Source organism: Heterocephalus glaber, unplaced genomic scaffold (assembly GCF_053883595.1).
Source record: "Heterocephalus glaber isolate CG9 unplaced genomic scaffold, H.glaber_assembly_v1.0 deba00000006, whole genome shotgun sequence".
Taxonomy (NCBI): domain Eukaryota; kingdom Metazoa; phylum Chordata; class Mammalia; order Rodentia; family Bathyergidae; genus Heterocephalus; species Heterocephalus glaber.
In genome coordinates, this window is record NW_028258136.1 from 960,160 (window position 1) to 984,993 (window position 24,834).

The 24,834-nt window shown below is 38.0% G+C and overlaps 1 protein-coding gene and 1 pseudogene across 19 annotated transcripts in view; one reads left to right on the top strand and one right to left on the bottom strand.

The window, feature by feature from the left end:
* Positions 1 to 24,834, top strand: part of Ccdc15 (coiled-coil domain containing 15) — a 128,737-nt gene that overhangs the window by 45,491 nt on the left and 58,412 nt on the right. For 11 of the 19 annotated variants that reach the window (XM_087200592.1, XM_087199356.1, XM_087197350.1 and 8 more), the window contains one exon: positions 8,224 to 8,313. The exons of the other annotated variants lie outside the window; for them this stretch is intronic. In XM_087200592.1, coding sequence (XP_087056718.1) covers positions 8,224 to 8,313 — 90 coding nt within the window. The remainder of the gene's footprint in view (positions 1 to 8,223; positions 8,314 to 24,834) is intronic. 19 annotated transcript variants of the gene reach the window in all.
* Positions 13,456 to 16,308, bottom strand: LOC106008614 (nucleoporin SEH1 pseudogene; annotated as a pseudogene).

Consider the following 24,834-nt stretch of genomic DNA (forward strand, 5'->3'; position numbering starts at 1 on the left):
GTTTTCTTTTAGGGCTTGGAATATGTCACTCCAAGCTCTTCTTGCCTTGATGGTTTGTGTTGAGAAGTCTGCTGTGATTCTGATGGGCTTTCCTTTGTATGTGATTTGTTTCTTTTCTCTGACAGCTTGTAGAACTTCGTTCTTCTGTTGTGTTTCTGGAATCTTAACAATTATATGCCTATGTGTAGATTTTTTTTGATCAAGGCTATTTGGAGTCCTATATGCCTCACTTATCTGTATGTCAAGCTCTTTTCCCCTGCTTGGGAAGTTTTCTGCCATTATTTCTGTGAAGAGGTTTTTTATGTCATCTGCACTCTCTCCTGTTTCTTCATTGAGCCCAATCAGTCTTATGTTATTCTTCTTTGCATCATCTAGCAGCTGCTGGATTGATTTCTCATGTTCCCTTATAATTTTGAAGCAATTTCTCTTTTCCTGGTCACTAATTGCAATCTTATCTTCTATATCTGAAATTCTGCCCTCACATTGGCTCATTCTGCTGTGTAGACTTTCAGTGGAGTTTTTCATGTCCTGGAAATCTATTTGCATCTGTTTTATGGATTCCATTTGTTTCTTATGTTGGGATTGCATCATGTTCCTGAGCTCCTCTCTAGATTTATTAATCATGTCTTGCACTAGGGGCCCAGTTTCTCCTGTTATCTGAGAAATTATTTCTGATTTCATTTTTTCCAGATCCCCTTTTGTTGCCAGTTCAGTGGGTCCAGGTGGTTGAGTATCAGAGTGTTCCATCTCATTTCCCTTTGGGGTTGCTGTAGATGATCTGGAAGTCTGGTTTTGAGACTTATTTATGTGTTTTCTCATTTTGACTGGGGCGGGGGCTGTTAGCGCCTGCACGGATTACCTCCTCTGAGCTGGGTGAGGTGGGACAGGGGCCGGGAGCAGCCGGAGGGATGGTGGCTGGGAAACCCCTTCCTCTGGACCAGGAGCAGTGGGATGTGACTCAGAAGCCCCTCCCTCTGAGCCGGTAGTGGTGGCAGGGATGGTGGCCCGGAAGCCTCTTCCTCTGGACCAGGAGCAGTGGGACGACGACTCAGAAGCCCCTACCTCTGGGCCGGGAACAGAGGGACTCTGTACCTTGGTCTGGTCGTCTGGTGTTCTCTGCGTGTTTGTAGTGTGGAATCAGGTGGCTGCCTGTCTGCAGCGGGGTGATTCAGTGTCTTCTGCGTGACTCAGGACTTCTGTAGGGCGTGCACAGACCTGCCTGTCTGCAGCGGGGTGATTCGGTGTCTTCTGCGTGACTCAGGACCTCGGTAGGGCGTGCACAGACCTGCCTGTCTGCAGCGGGCTGATTCGGCGTGTGTTCCACACGACTGGGGACCTTGGTAGCTTCAATGAAAATTTTAAAATACAGAAGCATAGGTAGTTAAAGTTCAGTTATCTTTCACTCTCATGTTTTCTCAGCCTTTGCCCTTCTCCATCATATCAATTGTTAACAATTTGAAGCTTATCTCCAGTGATGGCAAACTTTTTAGACAACAGGTACCTAAACTGCAACCCAAAACCCCCTTAATTATTACAGAGTGCTAACACTGCAGTTAAACTTGAATGCTCAGCTGCTGGGATGACTTGGCTCACCTGCTGATAGCGCTTTGCATGGCCACTGTGGCATGTGTGCCATAGGTTTGCCACCTTTGGCCTAGACCATTGTCTTTGTGTGAAGATGCATATATATATATTCACGCACAAATATGATTTTTTATTGGGTTACACTAAAATGTGTTTCTGGCTGAGTGTGGTGGCATATACTCATAGTCCCAGGACTGGGGAGGCTGAGGTAGAACGATTGCCATTGTCTCAATAAATAAATAAATAAATAAATAAATAAATAAATAAATGTACATTTCTTTTTATATAGTGGTATTATATTGATTTATTAAAATATAATATCTGAAACAGTAATATAGTAATAAGTTGATTTTCATGGTCAGTGTGAATATTTCAAGTATAATAACAACTTATTGTAGATATTTTCATCTTACATCCCTGGCTTGTCTTCTGTTAAGCCAATCTCCCGCAGCAGAATCTCCTCACCAGGTTGTGAGAAATAAAAATGCCTGTCACAACCAGATGCCTGTCACTACCACCATGTTACCATGGATCAGTTTTATCCCTTGATTAAAACCTAGTATTAATACAATATTGTTTTACCTGGAAATTCTTATTTCATTTTATTTGGGGCCCTTTTTGTTGATTTATTTGCTTTTTGAGACAGGGTCTCATTAGCGGTGTAGTTTAGGTTGGCCTTGAACTCACTGTGTAGCTCAGGCCGACCTCAAATTTATGGTGATCCTCTTGCCTCATCCTCCTAAGTGCTGCGATTACATGTGTGTGCCACCACACCCAGTGGGAAAAAAAATTATTATTTTTTTTTGGTACCAGAGATCGAACTCATGACCTTGCGCTTGCAAGGCAGGTGGCACCACCACTGAGCTAAATTCCTGGCCCCAAAGTGGAAAATTTTAAAAGGGAAAAAAACTTATGCTGTAAGAATGGATTTGGAAAAGAATGAAATGGTGAAGAAGTCCTGTGTTCCTTGTAATATGTGATGAGAGCTTTTTAACAGAATTTTAATAAGGAAGTGTTAGGAAATGATGATATTGTACTTATTCCGAAGTATAAATGTAATATATTAATAAATTGTTATAGAATGTTCATACATTTTAGAAGCATACAGAAATAAATGTTGAAGTCTCTTGTTCAAGAACCTACCTTCCAATTCTAATTCTTCTAATTGTCTTAGCTTTAAAGTTAATCCCCGTTAAGAGTTGTATGCGTGCTCATAGTCCTCTTACAAACATTTATATACATGAATATACTTTTTTAAAAATTATGCTAAATTATACATAACAAAATTTACCATTTTAACCATTTTAAGTGTACAATTTAGTAGCTTTCAGTAATTTACATTGTTGTATAACCATCATCACCATCTGTTTCCAGAATTTATTATCTTGTGAAACTGAAACTCTACAACTATTAAAAATTACCCCCATTTCCCCTTCCTCCAGCTCCTGGAAACCACCCTTCTACTTTCTGTCTCTATGCATTTGATTGCTCTGTGTCCCTTATATAAACAGAATCATCCAGTATTTATTCTTTTGTCACTGTCTTATTTCACATAAGACTATAGCATAGGAAAATTTTTCTTCGTAAATCTGAATGATAATTCTTCTGTGTGTGTGTGTGTGTGTGTGTGTGTGTGTCAGTGTGTGTGTCTCTGTATGTATACACCCTGTATTTTGTTTATCCATTCATCCAGTGACGGACACTTAGGTTGTTTCCACCTCAACTATTATGTATGATATAGTGAACATCAGTATGCAATGATGAAATGTCCAGTTCCACTGCTTTGTTTTTTTTTTTGGTTCTAGGGATTGAACTCAGGACCTTGCCCTTGTTAGGCAGGCGCCACGCCCCTGAGCTAAATCCCTGGCTCCACTGCTTCTTGATGAAGCCATAACTCAAGGGACAGAGTGATGGGAGAAGAAAGAGCTCTGTTGGTAACAAGCTGTCAGGTAGAGGAAGATGAAGGGCTTTCATTCCAATTCCACCTTCCAGGGGTTGCAGGCACAAAGTTTATATGGGTTTTCTGAGCAGTCTAATTTGAAGCACAGCTAAGTGGACACTAGAATGGTCATTAATACTTGCAGTGATCGATCAAAATTTTGACATGCTCTCTGCTCACCTGGTGTTTAGCCATTCCTGGTTCATGTGAACCTAAAAAACCTAATTAAGATTGCATATGGTGTTCTTTGATGTTTTTCCTTATTCTACTCTACAGGTAAGGCTGCCTTTATTGGTTAATTATTTGGGGGACTGAGGCAAAACAGAAACTTTGAGGAAGTTAACCCATTCATCAGTTTCAGGAATACAAATACTATTTCAAGTCTTTGCTTTAAATTCTTTTGTGTATTTACACAAATGTGAAATTGCTGAATCACATGGGGATTCTGTTTGTTTGTTTGTTTGAATCTCCTGCCTCAGCCTCCCAAATGCTGGGATTACAAGTTTGTGCCACCATACGTGGCTGAGAATTCTATTTTTAATTTTTTGAGGACTTGCCGTACTCTTTTCCAAAGTGACTATACCTTTTAAAAGTCCCACTAGCATTGCACAAGGGTTCTATTTTAATTTCTCTAAATCATCACCAATACTTGCTATTTTCTGTTTCTGTTTTTTTTGGTACCAGGGATTGAACTCGGGTCCTTGCGCTTGCGCAGCAGGTGGTGAAACCACTGAGCTAAATCCCTGGCTGAAAACTTTGGACTCTTGTTCTTTTCTTTTTTTTCTTTTTGGTACTGGGGATTGAACTCGAGTCCTTGCGCTTGAGAGGCAGCCGGCAGAACCACTGAGGTACATCCCATTCTATTCCGGGGCTAGTGATTTAGCTCAGTGGTGCCGCCGCCTGCCTTGCAAGCACAAGGACCAGAGTTTGATCCCCAATACCAAAAAGAAAACAACAACAACAATAATAATAATAATAGGCATTCCTATAAAGGAGATGTGATAGCTCATTGTGATTTTGATTTGCATTTTGTAATGATTTCTGAAATTGTGTATCTTCTCATATGATAATTAGCCATTTTGATGTATCCTTTAGAAAAATTTGATTCAAGCCCTTACTTATTTTTAACTTAGTTTTTTTTTTGTTTTTTTTTAAATTTTTTTTTGGTGCTGGGAATCGAACTGAGGATCTTGTACTTGCCAGGCAGGCACAGTGCCACTGAGCTACATCCCTGCCCCCTTGCTTATTTTTTTTTTTTTTTTTTTGGTACAGGGGATCAAACTTGGGTCCTTGTGCTTGCACAGTAGGTGGCGAAACCACTGAGCTAAATCCCTGGCCCCCCTTACTTATTTTTAAATCAGGGTTTTTTGTTTTTTGTTTTTGTAGAAGCTCTTTATGTGTTCTGGATACTAAACCCTTATTAGATATTTGAGTTGCAAATATTTTCTCTGATTTCCTCAGTTGCCTTTCACTCCATTGGTAGGGTCTTTTAATGTGCAAAAAATTTTTCTTTTAAAGTTTTGCATTACATAATGATTACATTCATCATAAGGAGTTGGCACAGGTACATAATACATCTTAATTCTTTTTATGTCCCCTTCTACCCTCTTCCCCTTTTCTTCCATCTCTTGTTCCCCTTCCCATTCTATTTTTTATTTTGTTACCTGTGCTTTTAGTATTGTATTTAAGAAATTGCCAAATCCAGTGTCATACAGCTTTTCTCTTATCTTTTCTTCTAAGAGTTTCATAGTTTTAGCTCTTATGTTTAGGTCTTTAATCCATTTGAGTAAGTTTTTGTATATGGTAGGCATTGAATTTTTTTCCTTTCCATATGACTATCCATTTTTCCAATACCATTTTTTGAAGAGTCTGTCCCTTCCCCATTGAGTGATCTTGACTCCCTTGTCAAAAGCAGTTGACCATCTATCAGGGTTTAATTTGGGGCTTTTGATTCTATTCTGTTGGTTAATAAGCCTGTATTTATACCAGTACCATGCCGTTTTGATTATTGTAGCTTTGGAATAAGTTTTAAAATCAAGAAGTGTAAGACCTTCATTCTTCTTTCTCAGAATTATTTGGCTATTTGTAATCCCTTGAGATCCAATATTAATTTGAGGAAGGACTTTAGTGTTTATGAAAAAATGCCATGGGATTTTGATAAGGATTATGTTAAATCTGTAGAATGCTTTGAGTACTATTTGGGCTCAGAAAATGATATCCTAAAGTATGGCACTTTGTAGTGTCATTTAGTGCCTTTTAGGTATAGTTAGTAAGAGATTCAGTGTGCCCCATTATATTTCTAAGTCTTAGTTGGGGAATAAAGAGAGAGACCAAATAATCATACAAGTGAAAAACTGATCTGGTTTATTGGTGTTGCAAGACTGGGAGGTTGGCTGGCCAATCTGTGATTTTAACCCAGCACCCTTGTACCCATGGGTATTGTAATGTATGTCTTTTTATCCACCCTGGAGGCAAGTAAGGCCTTAGGTTTGTGCCATAGAGCCATTGGCTTATCATCTTATCTCAGCTCTTGTCTTTTAGTCAGTGGCAAACAGGCCAGCATTTTAACATAATAGGGTGATTATAGCTCTGTGTAGGAATCCAGCTTATATTTTGGGTGGCATTGTCCCATTTATCGTAAGTATGAGTTTTTGTTTTTAACGAACAGGTATTGGTTCAGTTGTCTCAGAGTAGATGTTAGTCAGATATATTTATCTCAAACCTGAAAATATTTATTTGTGAATTATGGTTATCTTTTATTATAGGAATTTTAGGAGTCTGAGGTAAGTTAGGATTTCTGGGGGTTTTTGTATCTGAGTATTAATTGTGGTTCTAAAAATATTTTATGAACTTTTTGATGAGTTTTATTGGCCATTGAGAGACATTAGACCTGGCACCAAGCTTTAAAATTATCACTGCACTTTGTAGATGTTTCATAAAATCTTAAAGCTTTGTTTAATCATTTTTTGTGGAAGAAATATCCACTACAGTGGCCCAAATGTATTACAAGTGGGCATTTATCTAAGAGCCCAGCATGTATTTTTGTTAATGTTTTTGATACAGCTACTAAGATTAATAATCAAAACTTGTTATGGCTATGAGTTATAGTTTTAATGGACACTGTCAGCAGGGACTGGTGCAGTATTTGGTGCCTCCTTTTTATATGTAGCCTAGCTTTTAATACTATTCTCTCTCTTTCTCTCTCTCTCGCTGTATATATATGTGTGTATATGCATATATATGTGTGTGTGAATATATATTACATTACAAATATGTAAATATTTGTGAAGGTCAGTTTAAGCTCTTTAGGAATTGTTTTTGGGGCTTGGGCAGAGCCTCTTAGCTCTTGTAGTTTTTGGATTTTTGTTGTTTGGTTTTTGTTTGTTTTGTTTTTTTGCTAATTATGTCATCTGTCAGGAGAGGTTATGGTTTTTGCTTGACCATGTAATTTCCCCTTGGAAGCATGGGAACATTTTTCTTTTTACTGAAGCTCCTTTTATTACAGTGTATACTCATTGCTTCTTGTCTTTTGGGATCTAGCAATCTCCCTGTTTGTAAGGTTGGGTGACTCACCAGAGTTGTAGGCTCTTTTAGAGAGGTCTCATTTCATTTTGGTCTCGGCTCACCTTGAAGGGCATTAGCTCTATTGATCAGTTTGGGGAGTACTGCTATCTTAACAATATTTAGTCTTTCAAGTCATGAAGGTGAGTGGTCTTTCCATTTATTTAGGTGTTTTTAAATTTCTTTCACCAATGGTTTATAGACTTGTGAGTATAAAATTTACACTTCCTTTGTTAAATTTATTCCTAAGTATTTTATTTTTATAGTAGTGTAAATGGATTTTTTTCTTAATTTTTGTTTCCAGATTATTCATCACAAGGATAGAAATACAGTTGATTTTTGTATATTCATCTTATATCCTGTAACCTTGCTGAAAGATAAATAACTTTTAAAGAGATAAAACACTTAACTTTTTATTTCTAAAAAATTATGGATCATAATTTGACCTATATAACATCCAAGTATGTATATTACCTTATGTCATCATAAGGCTTTCCTAATAAATATTGTGAGAAAGTAGCCCCAGTTTCCTCCATACCATGCCAGAAAATTGATGTAATATTTCCAGGCTCTTATACTCATGCCAATTAAGAGTTGTATAGATTGAAGGTGACTGTAGATTTGAGATATTAAGGTATCTAGCTTTATATCCTATATTCATTTCTAAGCACATTTATGACAGAATGATTCCAAGTGACCTCTATGTAAAAGAACTTGCGCCACTGAGCAAAATCCCTGGCCCTTCTGATACCTTTTCTTTAGCTTATTAAGATTTTGCTTCTGGGGCCGGGGATTTAGCTCAGTGGTTCTGGCTCCTGCCTCGCAAGCGCAAGGTCCCGAGTTTGATCCCCGGTACCAAAAAAAAAAAAAAAAAAGATTTTGCTTCTGAAAGTTCTTCCTTTCATTCATTTTTTTTTTTTTTGGTACTAGGGAATCGAACTTGAGACCTTCTGCTTGTGAGGCAGGCAGCGGAACCACTGAGCTAAATCCCTGGCCCCGTTCATTCTTTTTTTGCTTTTATTCTTACATGCTTTTTTGTTTGTTTGCTTGCTTAATGCAATCAAGTCAAGGTTGGATAAGAAGAATAGATAAAAACTTTAAAAAGGTAATTTTGACATTGTATGATGACTTTCTAACAGGGTTATAAGTATCGGTCAGGACTGAGCACTGAATTCCAAGCTTCCCTGGCCATTCATTCTGGAGTAGATCAAGAAGAAGAAAAGAAAGAGGTATGTCATAGTATTACTTTGAATAGTAGTATTTCCACAATGATGATATATATGACATTGGAAAGTTTTCTGTGTCTTAACAGATTAACAGGTAATACTACAAATTCCTGACAAATTGCTTGAGTCATTATAATACAGGATGTGATTAAAAAAAAACTGGTGAATGTTTAAATTAAAAACATTTTCGGGAGGGAGGGCGGGGATTTAGCTCAGTGGTTTTGCTGCCAGCTGCGCAAGCGCAAGGATCAGAATTTGATCCCCGGAACCAAAAAAAACAACAAACCATTTTCGGGGTCGGGGATTTAGCTCAGTGGGGCCATGCCTGCCTTGCAAGTGCAAGGTCCAGAGTTCAATCCTCGGTACCAAAAAAAAAAAAACAAAACAAAACCCAAAAAACCATTTTCACAGTAAATGACACATTACCAATAATCCCAATCAGAATATTCCCTCTTGCTTTAAACACACTTATCACATCTTTCTTGCCCCTTTCTGAAGCAGTCTGCAAGTCGTTTCTTGAGTGTCTTTGGTTGCACTGTTGTGGCTGCTTCATTGTAATGCACTGATTCAAAATGTTTAGCTTTCATGGTCTTTTTTTTTTTTTAGAGTTAGAAGGAAAAGTTTATTTTAGAGGATTGAAAATAGAATTTGTCTGTTGTCTAAACTGAGGTAGATTAATCTTGACCCAGAGATGATATTGACAGTAATTTCCAAACTGTTGTGCTTTTCCTTCAGTCTTTTCCACTACAACCTTTTAAAAATGTAAATGTTATCATATCATTATCCTATTGGAAATTCTCATTAGATTTCCACTGCTAAAGAATAAAATTTGTGCTCTTCAACTTCACATCCAAGATCTTAGATTATTTGTCCTTACTAACCTTTTTGGGGGGCTTTTCTCATACTGCTCACTTCCATTTCTAACATGCCAGCCATAAGCTTTCATGGTCATTTTGACTTTGGGGAAGATCCAGAAATCACAGTGCCACATCTGGGGAATAAGGTGAATAAGGACACACCGGAATGTTTTTACAGGCCTGCCTTTCTGTTGAGTGGCACTTGGCACTTGACAGCAACATTCACTGTATTTTTTATCAGATTTTGTGAAGACACTCATGAAAGTGGCAAGAGCAGTTGGATAAGCATATTTGAAGTGAAGGCAAGTATTTTGAGGCAGCTTAATGGCGATGTGTCTTTCATTGTAATAAAATTTTTTTAATGAATTTTATTTTATCCCAGTCCACCCTTTAAGACCCCTCCCTTTCTATGTACAAAAGCTTTGTTTCCATTTTTCCTTCTATTTTCACTTTTTTTCTTGTTCCTTCCTTCTTTTCTCTTTCTCTCTTCCCTTCTTTCCCTTCCCATTTGAACACTTTCTTCCCATTTCCCAACATACATTTCAGTCCTTATTTCCACTTTCAGTTTCTCACACCAGAGAAACAATACAGTAGTTAAACATGGGTGTCTGATTTATTTCACTTAAGAGTATGGTCTCAAGGTCCATCCATTTAGCTATATGTCTGAAGCTCATCCTTCTTTATGGCAGAGTAGTACTCTATTGTATAAAAAAACCACATCTTCCTTATCCACTCATCAGTTTTTGGGCATTTGGGTTGTTTCCAAGATTTAGTTATTGCAAACTGTGCCGGTATAAACATGGGTGTGCATATATCACTGTGGTATGATTCTTTTAATTCTTTTGGGAAGATACCAAGAAGAGGTATAGCTAGGTCAAATGGAACCTCTAGTTTTAGTTTTTTGAGAAATCTCCACACTGATTTTCACAGTGGTTGCACTGGTCTACACTCCCACCAACAGTGGAGAAGTGTTCCTTTTTCTTTTTCCCATTTCTTTCTTTTTTTTTTTTTGTATATCCTTTTATTAGTACATTTTAGGTATACAATATAATGACATTCATCATTGGAGACATGCACCTTTACATACTCTCTTGGTTCATACTCTCTTGGTTCTTATTTTTTCTCCCTTCTGCTGCCCTTCCTTCAACCCCTCCATCCCTATTTACAAAGAATTTGTTTCCCTTTTTTCATTTTCTCATATTAATTCCATTCCCTTCTTTCCTTTCCCCTACCCCTCCCACTTCTTCTTTGCCCCTTTTCTTCCTATTTCACATTATCTGTTATACCCTTTAGCCCTTATTTACACTTTCAGTTTCTAACACTAGAGAAACAATTCGGTATTTATACATGTGTGTCCTATTTATTTCAATTAAGAGTATCGCCTCGATGTGCATCCATTTAGCAATAAATGTCTCTAATTTCTCATTTTTTATGGCTGAGTAGTACTCCATTTTATTAAAAAAACACATTTTCTTGATCCAGTCTCCAGTTGATGGACATTTGGGCTGTTTCCAAGTTTTGGCTATTACAAATTGTGCTGCTATGAACATGGGTGCACATATATCACTGTGGTATGATTCTTTTAAATTTTGGGGGAAGATCCTCAGCAGTGGAATAGCGGGGTCAAATGGGAGTTCCAGTCCTAGTTCTTTGAGGTATCTCCATACTGATTTCCACAGTGGTTGCACCAGTCTACACTCCCACCAGCAGTGGAGCAGGGTTCCTCTTTCCCCACAGCCCCGCTAGCATTTGTTATTGGTTGATTTCATGATAGCAGCCATTCTTTCTGGAGTGAGAAGGAATCTCAGCGTTATTTTAATTTGAATTTCACGAATCACCAGTGATGATGAACATTTTTGCATATATTTATTTACCATTTCTAATTCTTCATCTGAGAAGTGTCTTTTATTTCAGATGCCCATTTTTGCATTGGGTCTTTAAATTTGGGGGCTCTGATATTTTTTGAGTTCTTTATTTATTCTAGATAATGGTCATTCATCTGAATAGCTGGTAAAAAATGTTTCCCACTCTGTGTGTTGTCTGTTCACTCTGTTGGTAGTTTTTCTTGCTGTGCAAAAGCTTTTTAAAAAGATGAAGTTCCAGTTCTTGGTTCTTTGTCATATTTCCCATGCGGTCTGGGTTTTGTTCATGAAGTCTTTGCCTACTCCTGTGTCCTCAAGTGTTCTACCTGTTCTCTCTTCTAACAGATTTAGTGTTTCTGTTTTAATATTTAGATCTTTGATCTATTTTGATTTTAGGTTAGTGTGAGGTGAAAGATATGGGTCTAGTTTCAAAGTTTGGCATGTGGAAAGCCAGTTTTGCCAGCACCATTCATTAATGAGGCTATCTTTCTTCCAGTGAAGGTATTTGACTCTTTTGTCAAAGATAAGGTGGTTGAATATGTCTAGAATTGTTTCTTCATCTTCTAGTCTGTTCCAGGTCTGTTCTTTTGCCAGTACCATGCTGTTTTTATCACTGTAGCTGTGTGGTATAATTTAAAGTCAGGGATTGTGATACCCCCTTCTTTGCCTTTGTTGCTCAGAATTGCTTTTGTTATTCTAGGTCTCTTCTGGTTGCAAATGAACTTAGGATTTTTTTTTTCTAATTCTGTGAGATATGCTGTTGGGATTTTGATTGGGATTGCACTGAATCTATATAATAATTTTGAAAAGGTGGCCATTTTCACTATATTGGGTCTTCCTATCCAAGAACAAAGGATATCTCCATTTTCTGATATCCTCTTCAGTCTCCTTTTTCAGAGTACTATAGTTTTCAATGTAGAGGTCTTTTACTTCTTTTGTTAGATTGATTCCTCAGTATTTTTCATTTTTTTTAGATGCTATTGTGAAAGGGATTGCTTCTTTGATTTCTCTCTCTGAGTCTGTTATTGGTGTTCAGGAAGGCTGTTGACTTTTAAATGTTGAGTTTGTATCCAGCTATGGCACTGTATTTGGTTATCAAATCTAAAAGTCTTTTGGTGAGCTTTTGGGGTCTTCTATGTAGAGTAGCATCATGTCATTTGCAAATAATGATAATGTAACTTCTTCCTTTCCTATCCTTATTCCTTTTATTTCTTTCTCTTGTCTAATTGCTTTAGCTAATGTTTCCAGAACTATTGAACAAGAGTGGTGACAGTCTTGTCTTGTGTCCTTGTTTTGTTCCTGATTTTAGAGTGAAAGTTTTCAGTTTTTGTCCATTTAGTATGATATTGGCTCTTGGTTTGTCATAGATGGCTTTTATCAGTTGGAGATAAAGACCATCTATCCCAATTTTCTGTAGGGTTTTATCATAAATGGGTGTTGGACCTTGTCAGACGCTTATTCTGCATCTATTGAGAGGATCATGTAGTTTTTGTTCTTGGCCTTGTTCATATAGTGTATTACATTTATTTTGTTATGAAAAATATTTATTCAATATTCAAATTAATTTATAAAAATTCATAATTTTGGCTTATTGTTTTAGAAAACAAAAGAAATATACTTCTATTCTTTAAATGGGATTAAATTATAGTTTACCTTCTCCCAACTACTTAATAAGGACAATAATGATCCTTTTAATTTTTAAACACAAGTTAGTTTCAGCAACATTTCAAAAAACTGTTTTGGTGACTTCTCTCCACAAAAAACCTTTCTGTTGTATTTAAAGTTTCAAATAGTGTCAATAAACTGACTAGTACACACACAAAAAAGGTCTCCACTATATCTTTAAAGGCCTTTTGGACTGCATTTTGGAAATGAACGGCTGCTGGTATATGTCGGGAGAGGTCAAACGGCTCTGGGGAAGGGGAAAGGAGCTCACTTTCCATTCCTGTGTGCACGTAACAAGCAGCAAACAGCAATTATCCAGTTAGCTTGTGGTCAGCTGTGCTTTCTGTTAAAGGACATAATACAAATCGAGAAGGGAAAATGCATCACAGATCTAACACAGAGGTCATTGGCACAACAAGAATACAGATCAAAACATCACAGCTATGTACAAGAGAAAATATGCAGTACAGGCAGCACCCTAAGCCACATTTAAAAAATTAACCCTAGTATATTTTGCTTCTTGAAATTATCTGTATAACCTGCCATCGTGCATAGCAACCTGAAATTGTTTTAATGGATGCAAATACTTAAAGCTTCAAAATCAAATAGCAAGACATCTTTATAAATATATAACAATATAAAAAGTTGAAGCTTCAAATACAATTTTTTTCCACTTAGGATGACAATAAACACAGGGCCATTATGATGTTTCTGAAGTTTCCTGAACTCTTCCAAATTATTCCAAAGGCATGTTAATAATTTTATCTTACAAATTCACATATTTCAAACCTGCCAGCAGAAGATCCATTTCATGAGCTTTGAAGATTTGGAATGTTCGAACCTAGGGAAGGATTTGAGTTTCCCTGCTGAGAACTCCCATTGACTGGGCTCCCATTACCTTTCAGAATCCCAGTGTACTTCCAATTGTCCATGTAATTAGCTTTCCACAACCTGACACAGCCGTCATCTCCTGAAGATGCCAGCACAGTTCCTGTAATGTTCCAACTTACTTGCCAGACCTGGGATTTGTGGTTATCAAACTGAGCCGAGATATGGATTTCCAATTTTGTTGGCCCACAGGAGGAAGTGAGTTCTTTCCTCACAGGTTTTAACGTGAAAATTCTTACATCTTTGGTTGCAACTGCCAGCATGTGGAAAGACCGCCCCAAGTTTGGAGCAAAGGCAATGTCATGCACTGGGTTGGTGGCAGTCAGCAGAGTCTCAGCTTTTGCGTGTTTCCTGGTGTTTCATTGTATTCAGAAATCTGAACCTTGGCCACAGCTTTTGGACTGACATCACTTCCTACAGCGATCATGGGTGCGTGAATATTTCAAGCTTGAAGGATTCCAAGAAATGCAACTGGAGCTCAGTTTGCAAGAGATCTCATGCTGTAGGGACCACTGGCTGAGATTCATGTCATCAAGCGCTTCGTATATATGGACTATTCCATTGCTGAGCAGGTGGCCAGCATGTGTCCCATGTGCTTGGGAGCAAACTTCACATCAGTAATGGATGTTCTGCTATCCACCAGCGTAGTCCTCTTCACCCAGTCACTCTGTCCATGCAGCTTATCATTCGACTCTCTGACTATATCTTCCCACACAGCAGCTGTTCAGTCAAAAGAACAAGAGGCCAAAACCTGTCCAAATTTAGGATGGGCCCATGTCACACGCCACACAGATCCACTGTGTGTCTTCCAGCTAGCTGTACAATGCCAATCTCCACTTTCGCTTTTATCCCAGACCTTGACACTCTGGTCGCTGGAGCAGGTGGCCATGCGCCTCCGTGGAAGTCGGAGGAGACATCGTGGATGAGGTCCTTATGGTCTGCCGCGATGCTGTGCACCACGAACAGGATTATGCAGCGCCCTTTGTTTTGAGACGCCGGCCGGGAGGCGACGTGCCTCGATCGGGCAAGGCCAGCAGCCGCTCGCCTGGACCCCACAGGCCCCGCTCATCGTCATGCCTGGCCACGCTGTATTACATTTATTGATTTGCATATGTTGAACCATCCCTGCATCCCTGGGATGAATCCATCTTGATTATGGTGTATAACCTTCTTGATGACTTGCTGCAGTCAGTTTGCCAATATCTTACTGAAGATTTTTGCATGTATGTTCATTAGGGAGATTGGCCTGTAATTCTCCTTTTTAGTTGGATCTTGCTCTAGTTTTGGAATCAGAGTAACACTTGCTGCCAGGAATTAATATGAGAGTATTGCTTCCCTTTCAATTTCATTAAAGAGTTTGAGGAGTAATGGCATTAGGTCTTCTCTAAATTTCTTGTAGAATTCAGCAGTAAATCCATTAGGGCAAAGGCTTTTCTTTGTTGGTAGTTTTTATATTACATATTCAATTTCAGTGGCTGATACTTGTTTATTTAGAATTTCTATATCTTCAGTTTTGATAATTCATATGTACCTAGGAATCTGTCCATTTCTTCTGTACTTTCCATCTTATAAGACTACAGGCTCTCCAAACATCCTCATTGGAGGAAAGGTAGCCTCTTTAATAAATGGTGGAGACTGGAAAAAGAAAATGTGATTTTTTTAAAAATAAAATGGAATACTACTCAGCTATAAAAAAAGAAATTAGAGACATTTATAGCTAAATGGATGCACATTAAGGCGATACTCTTAAGTGAAATAAATAGGACACACGTGTAAATACCGAATACTTTCTCTAGTGTGAGAAACTGAAAGTGTAAATAAGGACTAAAAGGTGTAATAGATAATGTGAAATAGGAAGAAAAGGGGCAAAGGGAAAGTGGGAGGGGTAGGGAAAAGGAAAGAAGGGAATGGAATTAATATGAGAAAATGAAAAAAGTGGAAGCAAAGTCTTTGCAAATAGGGAGGGATGGAGGGCTTGAAGGGAGGGGAGGTGAATGGGGAAAAAAATAAGAACCAAGATAGAGTATGTAAAGGTGCAAATTCCAGTGATGAATGTCATTATACTGTGTACCTAAAATGTACCAATAAAAGTAATATAATAATAAAAAAATAGACTACAGGCTCTCGAAGTAGATATTGATGATCTGGATCTCTGCAGGATCTGTTTTGATTTCACCCTTTTCTTTCCTAGAGGAATTTGAGTCTTTTCTTTCCTTTTTTTGATAATGTTGGCTGAGGGTTTGTCAATTTCATTTAATCTCTCAGAGATCCAACTCTTTGTTTCATTAATTCTTTGTATTGTTTTCTTGGTCTCCATTGGATTAATTTCTGCTTTGATTTTTATATTTTTTTCCCTCGTACAAGCTTTGGCCTTGACTTGCTCTTCTTTTTCTAGAAACTTGAGGTTCAACATTAGGTTGTTTATTTCAGCCCCTTATATTTTCCTGATATGGGAATTCACCGCTGTAAATTTCCCTCATAGGACTGCTTTCATTGCATCCCATAAGTTCTGGTATTTTGTATTGTCATTATTGTTTAATTGTAGAAATTATCTTATTTCTTTAATTTCATCTGTGACCCATTGGTTATTAAGGACTGTATTATTTAATTTCCATGTGTTTATGAAGTTCTTGTGATTTCTTTTGTCATTGATTTCCAATTTCATCGCACTATTGTCTGATAATTTGCAAGGGATTATTTCGGTTCCTTTGCATTTACTTAAGCATGTTCTATGAGCTAGTATATGGTCTATTTTGGATAAAGGCCCATGTGTAACTGAGAATTATGTGTATTCTGATGTTGTGGGGTGGAACTCTCTGTAGACATCTAGTAAGTCCATTTGTTCAAAAGTTTGATTCAATTCTAATATTTCATTGTTGATTTTTCTATTTGTGACAGTGGAGTATTGAGGTCCCCCATTACAACTGTATTAGTGCTTATATGATTTTTCATGTCTGTTAATATTTGTTTTGTATAGTTGGGTGTGCTCCTGTTTGGTGCATTTATATTTATCATTGTTATATCGTCCTCTTGGATTGTTCCTTTAACCAGGATGTAGTGACCTTCTTTGTCTCTCAGTCAGTCTTGGCTTGAAATCCACTTTGTCTGCAAATAGAATAATAGCTACCCCTGCTTTTTTTGAGGTTGCTGTCTCATGGAATATTGTTTTCCATCCCTTGACTTTCAGTCTATGAATTGGTTTTTCAATTAAATGTGTTTCTTGTGTGCAGCATATTGTTGGATAATGATTCTTGACCCATTCTGCCAATCTATTTCTTTTGATTGGTGAATTGAGACTATTAACATTGATAGTTATAACTGCTATGTATTGTCTTGTTGCTGTCATGTTATTTTTCTCCTGTTGGCTTCCTTCTTTCCTTTTCTGTTTAATTTCTTGCCTGGTGGATTCATTCTCTTGGGGTTCAAAGAATTATAATTCTTATTGTCTATTTTTAGAATATCCTTCAGAACACTTTTGAATGCTGGCTTGGTAGTCATGAATTTCTTCAGGTGTTCTTTGTCATGAAAGTATCTTTTAAAAAATATTTGCAGGTTAGGCAATACACTTTATTTATTTTGTTTTGTTTTTTGGTACTGGCAATTGAGCTTGGGACCTTCCACTTGCGAGGCAGGCAGCAGAACCACAGAGCTAAATCCCCGGCCTGAAAGTATCTTTTTTCTCCATAAATTTTGAAGGATAGTTTTGCAGGGTACGTCAGTGTGGGATGGAGGTTGTTTTCCTTTAGGGCTTGAAATACTTCACTCCAAGCGTTCCTTGACGTGAGAGTTTGTGTTGAGAAGTGTGCTGTGATTCTGATGGGTTTTCCTTTATAGGTGATTTGTTTCTTTTCTTTCTTTTTTTTTTTTTGTTACTGGGGATTGAACTCGGGTCCTTGTGCTTGCGAAGCAGGCAGCAAAACCACTGAGCTAAATCCCCGGCCCTAATTTGTTTCTTTTCTCTAACAGCTTTTAATATTCTGTCCTTGTGTTGAATTTCTGGAATCTTGACTATTATATGCTTTGGGGAAGGTTTTTATTTTTAGTTTTAAAAAATTCTTTATTGGTATATTTTAGGTATACAACACATTTACATTTCTCATTGGAAACTTGTACCTTTACATGATGTATCTTGGTTCTTATTTTTTTCCCCATTTCTAGCCCTCCTTTCACCCCCTCCACCCTTCCCTCTTTACAAAGACTTTGTTTCCATTTTTTCCATTTCTCATAATTTTATCTTTCCCTTCTTTCCTTTCTCCTACCCCTCCCACTTCCCCTACCCCTTTGGACCTTTTCTTCCTGTTTAACATTATGAATTATTCATTCTAATCATTGGTACATTTTAGGTATACAGTATAATGACATTCATCATTGGAAATTTGCACCTTTACATAACCTCTCTTGGTTCTTATTTTTCCCCCTTCCCCTGCCCTCCCTTCAACCCCTCCATTCCTCCCTATTTACAAAGACTTTGTTTCCATTTTTTCATTTTCTTATCTTAATTCCATTCCCTTCTTTCCTTTCCCCTACCCCTCCTACTTCCCCTTCCCCTTTGCCACTTTTCTTCCTATTCCATATTATCTATTATACCTTTTAGTCCTTACTTACACTTTCAGTTTCTCACACTAGAGAAAGTATTCGGTATTTATACATGTGTGTTCTATTTATTTCACTTAAGAGTATCACATCAGTGTGCATCCATTTAGCTATAAACGTCTCTAACTTCTCCTTTTGATGGCTGAGTAGTACTCCATTTTATTAAAAAACCACATTTTCTTTATCCAGTCTCCAGTTGATGGGCATTTGGGCTGTTTCCAAGTTTTGGCTATTACAAATTGTGCTGCTATGAACATGGATGCACATGTATCACTGTGGTATGATTCTTTTAATTCTTTGGGGAAGATACCCAGCAGGGCAATAGCTCGGTCAAATGGGAGTTCCAGTCCTAGTTCTTTGAGGTATCTCCATACTGATTTCCACAGTGGTTGCACCAGTCTATACTCCCACCAGCAGTGGAGCAGGGTTCCTCTTTCCCCTCAGCCCCACCAGCATTTGTTATTGGTTTATTTCATGATAGCCATTCTTTCTAGAGTGAGGTGGAATCTCAGCATTGTTTTCATTGGCATCTCTTGAATGACCAGTGATGTTGAACATTTTTTCATATTATTTATTTGCTATTTCTCCTTCTTTGTCTGAGAAATGTCTGTTCATTTCAGATGCCCATTTTTGGATTGAGTCTTTAAATTTGGGAAGTCTGATCTTTTTAAGTTCTTTATAGATTCAAGATAGTAGACCTTTGTCTGAGGAACAGCAGGGGAAGATTTTTTCCCACATTGTGCATTGTCTCTTCACACTGCTGGTGGCTTCTCTTGCTGTGCAGAAGCTTTTTAATAAGAAGAGATCCCACTTGTTGATTGTTTGTGCTAGTTCACAGGCAACTGAGGTTTTGTTCATAAAATCTTTTCCTACACCGATGTCTTCAAGAGTTCTACCTAACTTCTGTTCCAGCCGGTTCAGTGTTTCTATTTTAATATTTAGATCTTTAATCCATTTCGATTTTAGTTTAGTGCATGGCAAGAGATAGTAGGTCTAGTTTTAATCTTTGACAAGTTGAAGCCCAATTTTTCCAGCACCATATATTAAAGAGGCTATCTTTCCTCCAGTGAGGGTGTTTAGCTCCTTTATCGAAGATGAGATGGCTGAGTGTGTCTGGCATTGTTTCTGCATTTTCTAATCTGTTCCACTGGTCCTCAGGTCTGTTTCTTTGCCAATACCATGCTGTTTTTTATCACTGTAGGTTTGTAGTATAGTTGCAAGTTGGGGATTGTGATACCCTCTGCCATGTCTCTGTTACCTAGAATTGCTTTTGCTATTCTGGGTCTCTTTTTGTTCCAAATGAATTTTTGGATTGTTTTCTCAAGGTCTGTGAAGTATGCTGCTGGGATCTCAATTGGGATTGCATTGAATCTATATAGAAGTTTTAGAAGTATGGCCATTTTCACTATATTAATCCTTCCTAACCAGGAACAGGGGATGTCTGTCCATCTTCTGATATCATCTTCAATCTCTCTTTTCAGAGTGCCATAGTTTTCAGAGAAGAGGTCTTTGATTTCTTTTGTTAGGTCGATTCCTAGGTATTTCAGTTTTTTGGATGCTATTGTGAAAGGAATTATTTGCGCTATTTCTCTCTCAGTGAGTCTGTCATTCGTGTAGGGGAAAGCTATTGATTTTTGTGTGTTGACCTTTTAACCAGCTACTTGACTGAATTTGGTTATTAAGTGTAGAAGACTTTTGGTGGAGTTCTTGGTGTCTTCTATATAGAGTATCATGTCATCTGCAAATAATGACCATTTGACTTCCTCATTACCTATCTTTATTCCTTTTATTTCTTTCTCTTGTCTAATTGCCATGGCTAATGTTTCCAGAACTATATTGAACAAGAGTGGTGATAGTGGATATCCTTGTCTTGTTCCTGATTTTAGTGTGAAGGATTTCAGTTTTTGACCATTTAGTATGATATTGGCTGTTGGTTTTTCATAGATGGCTTCTATCAGTTTGAGGTAGAGACCATCTATTCCAATTTTTTGTAGGGTTTTTATCATAAATGCATGTTGGATTTTGTCAAATGCTTTTTCTGCGTCTATGGGGATAATCATATGGTTTTTGTCCTTGGCTCTATTGATATAGTGTATTACATTAATTGATTTTCATATATTGAACCATCCCTGCATCCCTGGGATGAATTCCACTTGATCAGGGTGTATGATTTTCTTGATGATCTTCTGCATTCTGTTTGCCAGTATCTTATTAAGGATTTTTGCATCTATGTTCATTAGTGAGATTGGCCTATAGTTCTCTTTTTCAGTTGGGTCTTTGTCTGCTTTGGGGATCCAGGTGATGCTTGCTTCCAGGAATGAATTTGGGAGTATTGCTTCCCTTTCAATTTCATTGAAGAGTTTGAACAGTAGTGGCAGCAGTTCCTCTCCAAATGTCTTGTAGAATTCAGCAGTGAAGCCATCAGGGCCCGGGCTTTTCTTAGTTGATAAGTTTTTAATTACATTTTTAATTTCATTGGTTGATATTGGGTTATTTAGAATTTTTAGGTTTTCTTCATTCAACTTTGGTAATTCATATGTATCTAGGAATCTGTCCGTTTCTTCTGTGTTGTCCATCTCATTGACGTATAGGTTCTGGAAGTAGGTATTGATGATCCTCTGGATTTCTGCTGGTTCTGTTGTAATTTCACCCTTTTCATTCCTCATTGCATGGATTTGAGCCTTTGCTTTCCTTTTTCTGATAAGGTTGACTAAGGGTTTGTCAATTTTGTTGATTCTTTCAAAGAACCAACTCTTGGCTTCATTGATTTTTTTGTATTGTTCTCTTAGTCTCCATTGCACTGATTCTCCTCTGATCTTTAGAATTTCCTCCTTTGTATGAGCTTTGGGTTTGTCCTGCTCTTCTTCTTCTAGAAGCTTGAGGTTCAGCATCAGGTTGTTTAATTGTGCTCGTTCTGTTTTCCTAATATGCATATTCACTGCTATGAATTTCCCTCATAAGACTGCTTTCATTGTGTCCCATAGATTCCGATATGTTGTATTGTCATTGTCATTTAATTGAAGGGACTGTCTGATTTCTTCTTTAATTTCCTCTGTGACCCATTGGTTATTCAGAAGTGTGTTGTTCAATTTCCACGTGTTCAGGAAATTTTTTGAGTTTCTTTTGCTATGGATCTCCAATTTCATCACCCTATGGTCTGATAATATACAGAGGATAACTTCAATTCCTTTGCACTTACTTAAACATGTTCTGTGTGTGAGTATGTGGTCTATTTTGGAGAATGACCCATGTGCAGCTGAGAAGAATGTGTATTCTGATTTTGTGGGGTGGAAGACTCTGTAAACATCTGTTAAGTTCATTTGTTCAAGAGTTCGATTGAGTTCTAGTATTTCATTACTTGTTTTTTGTCTAGTTGATCTATCTGTTTGTGACAGTGCGGTGTTGAGGTCCCCCACTACAATTGTATTAATGCGTATATGACTTTTCATGTCCATTAGTATTTGTTTTATATAGTTGGGTGCACTAGTGTTTGGTGCATAGATATTTGTGATTGTCATGTCTTCCTCTTGGATTCTTCCCTTTACAAGGACGTGGTGTCCTCCTTTGTCTCTCTTAATCAGTGTTGGTTTGAAATCTACTTGATCTGCAAAGAGGATAGCTACTTCTGCTTTTTTTCGGGTTCCCGTCACATAGAGTATTGTTTTCCACCCTTTAACTTTCAGTCTATGAGTTTCCTTTTGAATTAAATGTGTTTCTTGTATGCAGCATATTGTTGGGGTTTGCTTCTTGACGCATTCTGCCAGTGTATTTCTTTTGATTGATGAATTGAGACCATCAACGTTGATGGTTATAACTGAAATGTATTGACTTATCAGTGTCATGACTTTTTCTTTTTGTTGGGTTCTCCCCCTTTACATTTAATTTCTTGTCGTGCCAGATGGATTCATTCTGCTTTGCTTCCTGGGGTGGTGATCCTCATTGTCTGTTCCTAGGACATTGTCTAAAAACTTTTGGAGTGTTGGTTTGGTATTCACAAAGTTCCTAAGGTGCTCTTTGTCATGAAAGTATCTTATTTCTCCATCCATTTTGAAAGATAGTTTTGCAGGGTACATCAATCTGGGTTGGAGGTTGTTTTCCTTTAGGGCTTGGAATATGTCACTCCAAGCTCTTCTTGCCTTGATGGTTTGTGTTGAGAAGTCTGCTGTGATTCTGATGGGCTTTCCTTTGTATGTGATTTGTTTCTTTTCTCTAATGCTTGTAGAACTTTGTTTTTCTGTTGAGTTTCTGGAATCTTAACAATTGTATGCCTATGTGTAGATTTTTTTTGATCAAAGCTAGTTGGAGTCCTATATGCCTCACTTATCTGTATGTCAAGTTCTTTTCCCCTGCTTGGGAAGTTTTCTTCCATTACTTCTGTAAACAGTTTTTTTATGTCATCTCCACTCTCTCCTGTTTCATCTTTGACTCCAATCCGTCTTAATGTTATTTTCCTTTGCATCGTCTAGGAGCTGCTGGATTGATTTCTCATGTTCCCTTACAATATTGAAGCAATTTTTCTTTTCCTGGTCACTAATTGCAATCTTATCTTCTATATCTGAAATTCTGTCCTCATATCGGCTCATTCTGCTGTGTAGACTTTCAGTGGAGTTTTTGATCTCTTGGAAATCTATTTGCATCCATTTTATGGATTCCATTTGTTTCCTATGTTGGGATTCCATCATGTTCCTCAGCTCCTCTCTAGATTTATTAATCATGTCTTGCACTATGAGCACAATGTCTGCTGTTATCTGAGAAATTATTTCTGATTTCATTTTTTCCAGATCCTCTTTTGTTGCCCATTCAGAGGATCCAGGTGGTTGAGTATCAGAGTGTTCCATCTCATTTCCCTTTGAGGTTGCTGTAGGTGATCTGGAAATCTGGTTTTGAGACTTATTTACGTGTCTTTTCATTTTGACCTGGGGTGGGGAGGGGTGTTGTTAGTGCCCCCTCAACTCCTCTGAGCCTGGAGCAGTGGCACAGCAGCTCAGAAGCCCCATCCTCTGAACTGGGAGCAGTGGGACAGACGAGGGCCCGGAAGCCCCTTCCTCTGGGCCGGGAGCAGCGGGTTGGACGGTGGCCTGGAAGCCCCTTCCTCTGGGCCGGGAGTGGTTGGATGGCAGCTCAGAAGCCCCTTCCTCTGGGCTGGAAGCAGTGGGACAGACGGCGGTCTGGAAGCCCCTTCCTCTGGGCTGGGAGTGGCAGGTCGGATGGTGGCCCAGAAGCCCCTTCCTGTGGGCTGGGAAAGGTCGGATGGCAGCTCAGAAGCCAGAAGATTTTTATTGATCATGGCTAATTAGAGTCCTGTTTGCGTCAATCTGTATGTCAAATTCTTTATCCCTGTTTGGGAAGTTTTCTGCCATTACTTTTGAGAACAGTTTTTTTTTATTGTCATTTGCACTGTCTCCTTTTTTTCATTAACTCCTGTCAATCTTACTATTCTTCTTTGCATCATCTAGCAGCTGCTTGCTTGATTTCCCTTTGGGTTTTTTTTGTTTTTGTTTTTTTGCCGGGGATTAAACTCGGGACCTTGTATGTGCAAGGCAGGCCCCAGAACCACTGAGCTAAATCCCTGGCCCTCAATTGATTTCTTAATGTTCCTTGCTATTTTTAAGAAATTTGTCTTTTCATGATTGCTAACTGCAATCCTGTCTTCTATATCAGATATTCTATCCTCAGATTGGTTCATTCTGCTGCATATACTTTCAATGAGGTTTTCAATCTCCTGGATATCTGTTTGAATCTGTTTTATGGATTCCATTTCTTTCCTATGAGGGGCATTCATGGTTTCCATCATGTTGCTGAGCTCCTCTATTTTTTTTATCCATATCTTTCATACTAGTCAGTATCTCTGTCATCTGGGAAATTATTTCTGCTTTGATTTTTTTTCTAGAGCATCTTTCATCTGCTTTGTTACTTCTGCTGTTACCACTTCAGAGAGTTCAGGTGGGTGGCTTTCAGATTGTTCCACTTCATTGCCCACAGGGTTTGCCTTTGGTGAGCTGAAAGTCTGTGACAGTTGTATCTTGTTTAAGTGGCTTCTCATTTTCTATTTCTTTTAAAGTTTGATTCCTGGGTTGATGCTTGTAAATTGCTTGTGGCAAGTGGCTTTATTGCTAGTATTCAGAACCCTTTGGAAATGACTACTTCTCAGAAGCATCTTCCAGGTATAGCTAGTTTTTGGGTTTTGAGTCTCTTGTAGGATCCTACCTCTTCAATTTATTGGGGATGAGAGTTCCTGCCTACTTGGCCCAGCTGCCAGTTCTTTGGCATTGGCCTGTAGGCTCTTTTTTAAAGACCCTTAGGCAATCTGAGTCTTGGCATATCAGGAGGAATAACTGATTAGCACAATTATGTCACCTTGGCTAAAGTAGTACAATCAATAATAACAATAGCATCAAATACAGCCTAGAAAAGTACAAATTGTAGCCCTTACTACTGCATTTTTACCCTTGGAAGAGAAGATTTAAAAGCGGTTAGGAGGTCAAAAAACAGAAGAAGAGGTTAGAAGCAAGGCTAGAGGACAAACTTAGGAAACTGATGAAGAAGACAGGTGTGAAACAGAAAAAGAAAAAATAAAAAGAAGAACAGAGCAACAACAAGAAAAAACTAGAAACTATTCAAACAATCAAGAAAAGACTATGTAAAACAAGTATAAGAAA